This window comes from Clupea harengus, chromosome 23 (genome assembly GCF_900700415.2).
Source record: "Clupea harengus chromosome 23, Ch_v2.0.2, whole genome shotgun sequence".
NCBI classification, from domain to species: Eukaryota; Metazoa; Chordata; class Actinopteri; order Clupeiformes; family Clupeidae; genus Clupea; species Clupea harengus.
In genome coordinates this window covers 12,147,222-12,160,530 of record NC_045174.1, presented here as the reverse complement: position 1 = coordinate 12,160,530, position 13,309 = coordinate 12,147,222, and the positions used below count along the sequence as shown (strand labels likewise).

The window sequence follows — 13,309 nt, the reverse complement described above, 5'->3', positions numbered from 1 at the left end:
TAGGATTTAGTGGGATCTAGCGGTGAGGTCGCAGATTGCAACCAACTGAACCTGTTTCCAATGTTTTTCTTCTTCACGTTCCACCACCAAATTAGTGCTGCCACTTAAACATACAAACGCTTCACGGAAGACGACCCACTCCCTATGTAGGCATGGAGGGCTCATTCAGGGCTAACGAAGGCACAACAATTTGTAGTTATACACTAATAACAGCATTATTTTTAATAGTATTAATTCCATTTCCCCTAAATCCTACATGCTGCACCTTTACTCATACACACAAATATGTCTTCATAAATGGACAAGGCAAATTAATTGTCTTATAATGGGTGTTAGACTTGTGGCCTGTATTGCTGCTATTCTACTAGGGTCTACTTGTGCTTATACACATAGCATTGTATGAATGATAGGGCCCCTTAAACCTTTTCATAGTAGGGGGTGTCAAAATGTAAGTCCACATTGAACAAAAGTTTTATTGTGCTTAGAAAACAGATAAACTGCATAAACCTAGATTAACTTCTAAGGGACTAGTAAGGCCAATTGTGTGTGATGTGTTTTCTAAACCTGTCGATTTTAGAGTGTTTTTTGTTTCTGTTTATGGTTGTTTGGTAATGGTTATGGCAGTTTACCAGGCCATTGCCTCAATGCCCTAAAGCCACAAAAACCAACAACCATCACCTTTTTGCAATTCGACTGTGTCTTGACTTAGTTCATGAGATCCACAGCAACACAAAATGTACTCTAATTGGGTTAACAATTCAAGTAACTATTACACTACCATAAGTGCCCTGGCAAACTGGGAAGGCTCACGGTACACAGCCATGCATAATTGCATAATTTAGTTTCACGTGTTGGGGGGAGTGGAAAAAGAGGTAGGTAAATCCATTGGTTGTAAGCTCGAATGCATGTTCATGAACCCCGGGTTCGCACAATTTGTGCTCGCCATAACTAAGCATGGACTGAAAGTTTCGTTGGTGTCACTGAGGTCGTTCATTAGGGCTACACGGGAAGTATTGACGACTGTTTTGTGAAAAATGTGGGGGCAAGAAAGGGTTTATAAGCCTATGTGAAAATGGTAAGTTCCTCAGAAGAAGTAACGTGTTTTCTTTTAACTAATGTTGACTGTGCGAATATAAAATAGTAACGTAGCCTACAGCAATGTACCTTTATATATGTATTGAGAACGACGACGGATAAACACCGAAAGGAATGAATTGTTGAAACCTGTATTAACACGTTGGTTGGGTTTTCATGTTGGTTAAATGTATGCCATTGTACAAAAAAATGGTTTGTGAACATTTTAGATGACAAGGGACTTGTGGTTCTATGCAGTAAGACACATCCTTGTGCAACAAAGATGCACATCTGTCGCAACTAGTTTGTTTTCCTTTCTGGCACGATGCAGGCTTAGACATACTTAAATGCATCATTGACTCTAAAATGCTTTAGAACATATTTTTTTTTATTACGGTTGGACCATATTTTAACACCGAGGCTTACAAAAAAACAACCTCAACAGCATCGTCAGTTTTCTAGTGTTGTGCCGCGTTAATTTAAATAAGGTTACAGCAAGATTTAAGATTCCAATTAAGTTCGTTTCTCTATAGTGTTATCATAAAACCGCCAAAAACAGATTAAACCACGTGTCAGATGCAATTTTTTAGAATTGAAAGGCCAGCAGATTAAATATTCTCATAATTTGGTCATCTTTTTGGGGCTTTCATTCATCTTTGGTTTCTCCTCTGAAGTCTTTGTCTTACTTAAGACCAGGATGGAACTAGGGTTATCCTAACTACTCTGTTGATATTGAGACCACTGGTCAAAACTAGAGGTCTGAACACAGTATGGAATTCTTCTTACTTACCCAACCATGAAATCTTTATAATTAATGGCATACCAACAATAAATACCCTGGTCTCACTCTTAACAATACGGCATTCTGGCACCATATTGTATTAGCCTACTCAGTTAATGATAGGATAGTTTTATGCCGTTATTTTGTTGTATGGGCAACTTCCCAAATTTTCTGTAGAATGGCCTGAAGGATACTCCCCTGCTGTGAACCCTTGTGTTTGAATCTTGTTCTACAACTAGCTCATGGTCAACTGAAAGCATTTAGGCTTACTGTCAGTCGATAATTTAGTGCCAACGTTTTTTACGTCCTTGTTAGTGTTGATTCTAGTGGGGGTCTTATGCTCTCATACAGTGATCTGATTGGACGTTACGTATTGCTGTATTGTATATAAGCAGGTGCATAATAAATTATTGTTCTCTTTCCGGTAAAGTAATTCCGATGGCGAGCTGTGTCACTTATTCCTCCGTAAATGTGTAGATAAAGTAAACCGGTTATCCTACCCTAAGATGTACAACGCAACAGTTAGTATGTCTGGTCAGTTGCGGGTACACATAGGGTGATTCTCAAACTAAAAGGCATGATTGCATCATAACCGACTGCAACAACTCTGCATACAAAAAGTTTTCACATGCAATTTAAAATGCTTGATAGTAAGTCATATTCATATCATACATATAACATAGTGCATACAAATAAAAACATATGGTTAACCTGGATACTACATATCATAACTATGTTTATTAGCCTATAGTGTAGTTCTGGTTGAAGGGCAATGAATGGATAGCGACTAAATGTTAAGAGCTAAACTGCTGAATTATGTAGCATTTTCTTTTCTGGAGCTAAGTGGTGGAAAGGTTGCTGAATAGATTCAATGTTTTGGAAGGTATCAGGCATTGAGGGAAGGAAGTCTCTGTGTCAGCCTTGCAGCAGAGTCATGGACATCAAGGCAGCAGACAGCAGGAACCCTAAAAGCCAGCAGAATGCTGCATTTTGGCAGTAAACGCCTCCTCCCTCATGGAGTCCACCCTCACACACACCGCCTCAAACTTGCCACCACACAGTATGACAAAGCCCCCAGTCCCCACCCCTCCCTTCAGTATCCCCTATGTACATCTAAACTTGAACTGATTAGAGGGCAGCATAGTTAGCCAGTAACCAGGCCTAACCAAAAAGTGCTGATTGGGACACCAGCATGTACAATGCTGTTAAGTGTGCGCACAAATCAACCACGTGTGAGTGATGAAACAATGTCGTCACCTCTTGGCTTTATTTTGTTCACCTGCTTTTCTCTCTCCTTCACTTCTGCCACCACCCCCTGTGCTCCCTTGATGCAGGAAAGTCACTGACCGTCAGTCTCTGCCTGTACTTCCACTCACGGCATTGACGAGGCCACACAAGAGCGCTGAAGCTGGACTGAAGAGCAAGACTAGGGGACCAAAGAGGAGTGGGTGCACGGTGTGGAACAAGAGAGAGAGAGAGAGAGAGATCAGAGGGGAACCACCATGGCCCAGGAGACAAGGAAACAGAGAACCGTGGACGTGCTGCCACAGGATGGCGGTTGGGGCTGGATGATCGTGGCCGGCTGCTTCATGGTCACCGTCTGCACCCGCGCCGTGACTAGGTGAGTGGGGCCCAGCCTTGGCACATTCAACACGCAGAAGCATAGGAGTCCATTAAACCTACGGCACTTGATAACAGCAGATTTATGAGCCGGATTTTGGGTACTAGTAGTCTGGAACACTGTGCTTTCTTGCAACTTGACAGTGACCTGGAGTTTACCTTATGTAAGGACATGAGATTCACCTTTGCCAAACATCAACTTTTCACGTTTGTGTGGTGATTTTAAAACTACTGAACCACATAGAGTTTAAGCCAGGCTGTACTGACAGGAGCATGAGGACTACTGAATATTACACTGAGACTGACCGGAGCCGAAGGAATATTGAGTATTATACTGATAATTACTGTGTTAACAGCCCTTTAACTACATATGAATACATTTCAAAGGTCTCATACAGTGTCTGGTGAAAGTATGTCTAACCAGGACAAAAACATATGACTATATTTAGTTGTTGCTTGACCCAGAATTACTAAAGAGTTTGACTGCGCTTTACGTTGACAGAGAGTGTCCGACCTTGTCTGGCCACCGTTCAGATCGGGTTTCACATGTCAGCCCGTAAACAACTTGTGTTTCCTGAACGTGTTGGATCAGACATGCTTCTTCTCTTTTGAGCATATGGCAATGTGTCTACTTCTTTTCAACTGTGATTTGTGTAACATCACTATCTTAATCAATGGCTTTGTGGCAACCAGAGAGTGTGTGTGGTGTCAGCATACGCCTTATCTATAAGATACCGCAATGTCCTCTGTGAATCATGTCATTTTCTCCTCCGTAACAGCTATGCTGTGAGTTAATTGTGAAGTTATCGGCCAATAACGGCCATAAAAATAACATGGCATAGTGTGAGTGCACTGGAGGAGGTCAAATAGTGACTGAGGGTCCCTACCTGGGTTCCCTCTGCTATGGCAGTTCTTGCTGTAGCATTGCTAATCTGAGCCATTTGAGCTCTTTGACATTTGATCCCTTTGTTGTGAGGAAGGAGTAATTTTCACCCTTGAGGGTGTGAAGGATTCTAATGTTGCTCTACCCGAAAGTTCGAGTTATCAAGTTTCAGGCGTTGACCCAACCGTCTTCATGACTTGTGTGCGTATGTGTGTGTGCATGCTTGCATGCGAGTCTGCACATGTGCAAGTGTCAAGCACACAATATTCACTCCTGAAATGGTAAAACTTAAAGCCATTACCCAATATTTACACTTCAAAGATAAATCATCATTGCTTGTGTGTGTGTGTGTGTGTGTGTGTATCTGTATGTGTGTGTCTTCTTCTAAGAACATTTCCCTGGAAAGAAATGGCACATGCTTGGCCCGGTGCGTGAATGTCGTGACGTGGCAGGGATGTACTCGAGGGAGGCTGGCTGTCCCTCGCCATGCAGCAGCTTCCAGCGAGCCTGTTTGACCTCAGTGGCCTCCCTGTCCTGGCATTGACGCTCTTGTTTGCACAGGTGCAGAGCCAGCACAGGATAGCCATCTCTCTTCTCAACGCTTCCCCCCCTCCTCCCCACCCCCAATTTCGGACACGTTTCCATCCAGCAGGCAGCGTGGGCCTTCAAACAGACCCAAAAGCTTCTCTCTCTCCCCCCCCCCCCCTCCTGTTCTCCAGCTGCCAGTTAGGTAATAGTTTTTCTTAGAACGTCCTAGTAATTACAGTGCACTGGGCTTAAGTGTTGCATTGTTCTTGTAGTTCAACGGGTAGAGAAGATGCTAACAACATGAGGCTCAACTACATCAAGGTCAGGGCTACAATACTGAGCGAGAATACATACTGTCGGGAAAAATGAATCTGTTCCATGCTGTAAGTCAGCTTGGGGGAAAGCATCTGCTAAGTGGACAAAATAAGTCAGCTAGTAAACTGTGGCACCAGCAATACCAGTAAAGTCAGATGAATTCTACCCATTATAATCAGGACATTCATGTGATGATTGTGCCACGTGAGCATCGTTATGACTGCCGTTGCTCTTCTTTGTCAAAATAAAATTCCCTCTGATTTTTGGTCGACAATGTCATATACTTCCAATCCACATGAAACTTGACATGACATGGCTGATATGGAATATAAGGTCCATAGTCAAGTCCATATTGGTGTCAGGCTGTAAGTGCACTCTAGGCATCAGTGGGTCTTTGAATGCTATATTCAAAATGGCTGCCTTCATGTAGTAACTCACAAGTATTTGGCAGGGAAATGTTTGGCAATTTTGAAAAAGTTACTGTTAAAATAATATGTATTTCAATATAAAACTGTATTGAAGCAACTTATAATGACTTTATATTTAATTTATTGTATAGTAAAATCTTGTTGAAAATGTATGTATCAGATATGATACAGCAGTTATTTAAGATAAATGTATCAAGTATGAAATATGATACAGCAAGTATTTGAGGCAAATTATCTGCAAATCCCTCCATTGTCTTTTTATTGTATTTCAATTAATGATGCTGACAGAAAGATCATATCTCAGCAACTCTTTGATGACACTATATCGACTCAGGACCTCTTCCTGAGGTGGTGCAAAAATGTTGCCACATTTGACCACTGGACAGTGCTGTAATAATAATAATAAACAAAAACCTTTTCTTTGAAATTAAATATTCCAAAATGTTGGTCCAAGGTCCAATACACCACAAAAATGACAATTTTCTGGCTAACACTGGATGTGTCAGTCTTTACAGGGTTAAATTACATGTATATAGAAATATATATTATTCTGTCTTTTTATATATATACAGTATATATTTCTTTTAATACTGATTTTATTTCTTAGTTCCGCTTAATTCTTGTTCAGTCTATCACTTTATGCAGCCGTCATACGGCGCACCACTATGCGGGATGTCTAGTTGCGATATGAAGCTGGTGATACATTAGCATCTAGGTTGGTGGTTAAAACTGTTGGACAGTGGTGTAGTGATATCTGCCTGTGTCTGTAGCTGTTCTTGATATTGTCAGGGCAACTTTAACGAAAATACCTAAAAAAATTGCAACAAATGAGACAAAAAAAAACATTTTTATAAACCTTAGTTGCATTACACCCTGTGTGAATAGTGAGTTATTCCAGCCTATTCCAGGGAATAAATGTCTTATTCGACTCACGTTTACACTCAGGATTTCCTATTCGAATGGTCAACATATGCATGGTTGGAAACCCAGTGGAAAATGTAAAATATATCAAATATTTGTATCATGCTTTTGCATATTAATACATTGTGTGGCCATTGATTTCTCTTTAATTCTCTCTAAATATCTTTGTGTGTTGCAGGTGTGTCTCCATTTTCTTTGTGGAGTTTCAGATGCACTTTGGACATGACTACTCAGGGACTGCTTGGATCCACTCCTTAGTTGACTGCACCACTATGCTCTGCGGTAAGAGGAAGAAAAAACATTGTCCTTCAGTTTTTAAGTGATTTTTAAAACCATTGTTTTTCCGTTTTTAAGTGATTTTTAAAACCATTGTTTTTCCATTTTTAAGTGATTTTTAAGTGAAAATTTGCAGGCACTGAGATGTCAGTATGACAAAGGTCAGTGGGTTATCTATGACTTTTCAACCTGTATAGTAGATATGCATAAAGACAGCTGAACAGTCAGCCAAAAAAGCCCATATAGGTCTGTTTATATGGCATTTTTGACAACACACACATTCTTTCCTTAAAAGGATAACAATTCAGACTTTGTAGACGTCCTGCATAGTCAGCATGCAGATGTAATTGTACTCTGCTGCTTCTACTATTCTTACCCTGATTTTGGGGTCAGCTGGTGCATGATGGTCACATACCAAGTGAGCTTTTGTTGTAAAGTAAATAGCAACAGATATTGCCAGCTAACAACATTATTGTTCACAGATATTTACAGATTTTTAATTTTTTTTGTAAATACACATTGATAAGATGTGTCATTTTAAATAGAGCGCAGTTGTGTATTGATGACTGTTGCAAGAGCCCTTTAGAATGCTTATCATCCTGCAGCTGCCAAAGACTGCTTTTGTCAGCTGATAAACCACTAACATTGACACTGAAGGCAGTGCAGCCTCAGGTATAACATCATGTGTTTAGTTAGATTTATCGAGGAGTAAAGGCAAAGATGTGATTGATGCCTAACAGCGATGCCTGGCGTATATATCGAACAATTGTGTAAACTGTATGGATTCATTCAGCTTCATCCTACGGAACAGACTTTGAAGTCATGCTCTTCCGGTTTTAGAGGTTTTGTGTTTTTGTGTGTGTGTGTGTTTGCGTGTTTGCGCTTGCGTATATGAGCGTTTGTGTGTGTGAGGATTGAATAAGACTCACGAACAAGCTGTGCACAGCTGGAGACTAGGGTTCCCACTGCTCCGCCTCTCTCTCTCACACAGCGCACATCTTGAGAGAACACGTCCGTGTCACCACACAGTGACCTGTGGACAGCCATCCTGTTTGTTGACTTCTCGTCGTTTGGGCTTGCTGATTTTGGAGAGGATTAGAAAGAATGAGGAAAAGAATATATAAATATTTTTGAAACTGTCATGGCTCTTCTAAGACTAGCTGCCGCAATTAACTTACTTGCAATAGGGTAGAAGTGTCCACACACCCACATGGGTGGAATGTGATGTTTTGGTTTAAACCAAAACTACTGGCCTGTAGCTGTTTCTGCATTTCCCTCTCTAGCTCAACTGGTAAATCAAGCACAAGGCTGTGGGTCCACTAGGGAACATACGGTACATACTATGAAACTGTGATATTTATTAGTCAACTTTAGCAAGTGTATGAATGTAACTGTGATATTTATTTGTCAACTTTACTATGTGTATGAATGTAACTGTGATATTTATTTGTCAACTTTACTATGTGTATTAAAGTAACTGTGATATTTATTTGTCAACTTTACTATGTGTATTAAGGTAACGTGATGTGAACCTTTCTTTCTTTCTCACGGAAGCACCTCTTGGCAGCTTCATTGGGAACAGGTACTCATGTCGCGTGGCTGTGATTCTGGGAGGACTCCTGGCATCCACCGGCCTGGTGCTCAGCTCCTTCGCCACCAGCCTGGAGTACCTGTACCTTAGCCTGGGGGTCTTGACAGGTCAGTCCTCGGATATGCATGTCCAAAAAACGCTGAAATCACCCTCAAGAACATTTTACATGGACCTGTTTGTGGTTTGGTCAAACAAATACTAATTCATATTTTTATGTTATACATATTTTTAAGCCTTGGCATGAATCTCACCAAGTTTTGAGGTTTAGTTACAGGGGAGAAAAGGGGCTATGTCGCTCAGGACTCTTTTACGTATGCTGCATGACTGTAACGAAATGAATAACTTTAAACTCTGATTATTGTGTATTGTCGTTACAGGCATTGGGTTCGCCCTGTCCTACACCCCGGCCATCGCCATGGTGGGAGCCTATTTCTCTGAGAGGAAGGCCTTGGCCTATGGTATCGCCATGTCTGGGAGTGGCATTGGAACGTTTGTCCTGGCGCCTGTTGTGCAGCTCCTGATTGACTACTACTCGTGGCGTGGCGCGCTGCTCATTCTTGGGGGCTTTGCCTCCAACCTGTGTGTCTGCGGGGCTCTGCTGCGGCCCATCGCCTACAAAGAGGACGAAGTCCGCCCGTTACCCATGGACTCAGAGTGCGGCTACGATGTCAAAGCCCCATTGGCAGGCCCCACGGAGGAGCCACTCCAGGCCAAGACAGACAGTGAGCTTTGTTCTTCTTCCTCCTCTTCCTCCTCTTCCTCCTCCTTATCCTTCTCTTGCTTCCAGTCCCTACATGAGTACCGCTTCCTGCTCATGCCGGACTTCCTGGTGCTGGCGGGCTCTTTCCTGTTCCTGGCCAATGGTTGCAGCCTGCCCTTCGTCTACCTGGTGCCATATGCACTGGACGTCGGGGTCAGCCACCACCAGGCTGCCTTCCTCATGTCCATCCTGGGTGTCGTCGACATCTTTGGGAATATCTCTTTTGGATGGCTTACTGACAGGAGGTATGGCGTCCTCATTCCATCTTTTTTTTGCATCTGACAAAATCTAAATATTATATAATATTATAAGCGTTGATGGATGAGTTTTGGTAAACAGACCATACATCACATGTTGTGCTTGAGCAATGATGTTAGGTCATGTAGAAAAAGAATTAGCCAGAACAGGTCTACTGTTCTTGAAAGACTGGTGGCAGGAAAATAATAAAGACTAACCCCCAAAGGTTTTAATTGAACAGAAAGTGGCTAATATAATGTAGCTACCAACCTAGGCAGCTAGCTATGTAGTTGTCTCACGTCATCTCATGGAAATTAACATCTTGCTGCTAGTCACTGATCTGAAATTGCACCAAAGCAAAATGAGAAGGTGCTTGCTGTGAAGGTGTTCTATAATGAATTTATATCTCGAATCTTCAGAACATCTAGGATTAATGTTTGCCAAGTAATGACTTACTAACTTGCTAACTTGCGCATGGTCTTGATGTTCCGAGAATTTATAGCAGACTCAGCCAAATATGTCTAGTAGTGTAGTAGTGGGTGGGTTCAGGGTGTACGTGTGTGACACTCTGTTTGACCTTGTGTCTAACTGACCCCAAATTGCCTCTGACTCTGGCACCAACTGTGCTTTCCTTACTCAAGTGCAGAAAAGATGGCAGCCTTCTTCATGCTTGCATCAAGACGTTCATTTTTAAATGTCAAGTAATTCGTTTTTACCCAGGCTTCATCCTCATTGTGCTCAGAGTGGTAGTGCAGTGGTAGTCCGAGTGCAAATGCAAACTGGAAAGAGAGACATTTGGACACCAAATGCGTCTTCATTTACTGAATGCGTCTGCGGTGTGGCTGAAAAGAATGTCCACAATAAAATATGACTCTCTCACCGACAGTATAGTCCTACTAGACAATCTAGTTCGACTAGATTGAAGACTCACTGTAAGTGTTTATTTCAACTTCAGTGTAGGTCTGGAGGAGGTGGTCTATATTCTAAAAAAAATATGCTCTGAGTAGAGTCTGACTGAATTCTAACCAGCCTAACTATCTCGGACCCTGTACAGAACACAGGCAGGTTAATATCTTCCCTTAAAGTGAAAGATTGGCAAAGTCTCACTTGCCTCAGTAGACCGTTAACAACACAAGTGTTTGTTTGTTATGCTTCACATGCAATTGACTATTGGTGTCTTGATAAGCATGGGTCAGGTCTAGATTCCAAGTGAAGCTTATCGATTGAGACCTAGTTTTGCCAAAATTCTTGACTGCTTTGTCAATATTGTTTGTCTGTGAGTGTTTGTATGTGTGTGTTTGTGTGAGCATGTGTGTGTGTGTGTGAGGTTGGTTGTGTGTTTTATGCTGTCTGTGACTGACTCTGATTTGTCATTCACGTCCCACAGGTGGTTGAAGAGGCACCGTAACCTGTGCTACCTCTTCGCGGTGGGGATGGAGGGCCTGTGCTGCCTGTTCATCCCTCTGCTCCGCAGCTTTTCCCTTCTCATACCCTTCTCCGTGCTCTATGGCTACTTCGACGGAGCCTACGTGGCGCTCATCCCCGTGGTGACCTCTGACGTGGTGGGCACACCGTACCTGTCGTCGGCCCTGGGGGTCGTCTACTTCCTGCACGCCATTCCGTATCTGCTCAGCCCACCAATCGGAGGTGAGGGTCAACAAGGTCGTTAGTCGATCATTGGCACAGCAAATCGCAGGACGATCTGTTCTAAGTGTTCTCTTCTCTAAGTTCTAAGTTTGTTTTTTCCCGCTTTTGACCATCAACAGTAATTTAGTTCCACAAGGAGAGACAGTAGATGTGTAATTGACTGCTGGGAATCCTCAAAATTGATACTGGTAAATGGTTGACAACTGTCTTCCCCATGAGGGTTGCCCAATCACTAAGCCTGACATCCAAATGAGCCATTTTTAAAGCCGGGCAGGGCAGGTATTGAAAAACTAAACTCAAGGCATGCGGTGTGCTAGGGCTTTGTAGTTCAGTGTTAATGTTTAGAGCCAGCTCAGGTCTTTTATTTTGCTCTCTGTTCTTTGTGTGGTACACAGTCCTTACTCTGTAAATGGGAAACAAACTAAGTGGCTTGGACCTGGCCATACACTAGTCCAGCCAATCATCACGTTGCGTCGTAAGAGGTGTGATTTGACTACGCCTTTAAGGGTAGGAAAATATATATCAGACCTGATGAAGTTGTGTAAAATGTATTTATATTATCTACATCGTACTACAAAATAACAAAGTGCTAAGATTTCAGTAAAAATGGTCAAAGTGTTTTACCTTCAAGGCAGCTTTTTTTCTAAGGTCCCTTATCATTAAAACCACCAACCTTCCATCCACCACCCACACCATACACAGAGAGAGAGAGAGAGAGAGAGAAGAAAGACGATGCACCGATGACCTCAAAAACACACAGAACATCTCTTTCTCTCTCACATACACACAAACACACACATTATAGAAAAATATTTCCTCTCACAGATGCAGCCTTCACTATACTGCTCTCTACTGGAGAAAAATACACAGTACTCCTTTCAAATACTTTGTTTTGTATTTACATGTTTTTGTTTTCTTCTCTCTCTCTCTCCATCCCTCACTCATGTTTCCTCCTTCTTTCTTTGACTCTACCCCCGCCCCCCCTCCCTCTCTCACTTCACCCCTCCCTCTGTCTCCTTCCCTCCATCCTTGTCCCAGGTTGGCTGGTGGACACCACGGGTAACTACACGGCCACCTTCTTCCTCAGTGGTTTCTCACTCATCTCCAGCTCGCTGCTGCTCGCCACGGTCGCCGTCATCCGCCGATGTCACCGGAGGCACCGGGACATTCACGGAGCCCAACCCCCGACAGGAGACCCCTGCAGGCAGAGCAAGCAGGCTGACTTTTATATCACCAAAAACAAGGACCTGATGACCACAAACACAGCAGCCACCTCCTAGCAGTGAAGCAATTTCAAATTGTGTGCTTTTTTTTAATCAAGACAAAGTGTTCTGCTGATACTGTTGTTGTTTTTGGAATCATGCCAATAGTTTTTAAAATATAACAAGTACAAAAAAATCCTAAATAGATTGATGTAGTACATTGAGACTTTTCAGACAAACTATTCTGTATTCAATAAGCCTTCTCAGAAAAAGGACTTTACTCTTGAATGAAAAAAAAAAAGAAAACTCCAAAGAAAGGGTTTTTATTTATAAAAGACACACACTGATGCACATTGCATCAAAGGACATTTGTCTTTGTGTATCGTATCACACAAATAATGAATTATCATTCACTTTCGTCAGTGAAATCTACTGTGAAATCTATTATTCACTAATGACAATTGCCACTGTATAAAACAATGATGTGTGCCTGTTCTGAAATGGGGAAAGCACAGTGTCTTTGCACAGTTATGACCTTGTGCAGCTCAGGGTACAAAAGGAACTCTTTTGCTCACATTTCAGTAGTCATAATCTGTCATTTAGTAATTTCATCATTTTCTCAAGAACACAATTATGCACAGTTTTCTTCTTTCTTGAAACCAAATGCATGAATACCAAACCTTAGTGTATTTGTATCTACATAGTAGAAACAACTGATATTTCAGACTATGCTGACAGCAATATTTCAATCAACATTTAAATACATTTGCAGTTTATATATTTGGCTACTTAACATCACTACAGCTCTCTTTGCCTGACTTTGAACATTTTAGATTACATGAATCTAATGGTAATTCATGACTTTATTTCATTCATGGTTCATTCAAAGATGACTTTGTAATTCACATGTTAGGGAGCTTGCAAACAGGACACTATTTCATAGCAGAAAAGTAAATTACATTTTCAAGTGCATTTTCTATTTGTAATATAAGCTCTTCATATGTTGGTTATTTTTTGAAATTGAAAATTAAAATACTGTAAACCTC

The 13,309-nt window shown here is 41.7% G+C and overlaps 1 protein-coding gene across 1 annotated transcript; it reads left to right on the top strand.

Annotated features, from left to right (window-relative positions):
* Positions 1-68: 68 nt before the first annotated feature.
* On the top strand, positions 69-13,309 carry slc16a12b (solute carrier family 16 member 12b). The gene is made up of 7 exons (XM_012833413.3): positions 69-1,075; positions 3,190-3,476; positions 6,729-6,832; positions 8,381-8,524; positions 8,795-9,422; positions 10,802-11,061; positions 12,100-13,309. The coding sequence occupies exons 2-7, from the start codon at positions 3,358-3,360 to the stop codon at positions 12,339-12,341; spliced, it is 1,497 nt and encodes a 498-aa protein (XP_012688867.2). The 5' UTR covers positions 69-1,075; positions 3,190-3,357; the 3' UTR covers positions 12,342-13,309.

Excerpts from the sequence above, each read along its gene's own strand:
- slc16a12b (XM_012833413.3), top strand. The coding sequence starts at position 3,358 with ATGGCCCAGGAGACAAGGAAACAGAGAACCGTGGACGTGCTGCCACAG. Across the intron at positions 6,833-8,380 it reads CTGCACCACTATGCTCTGCG|CACCTCTTGGCAGCTTCATT; the intron begins GTAAGAGGAAGA and ends TTCTCACGGAAG. Across the intron at positions 11,062-12,099 it reads GCTCAGCCCACCAATCGGAG|GTTGGCTGGTGGACACCACG; the intron begins GTGAGGGTCAAC and ends TCCTTGTCCCAG.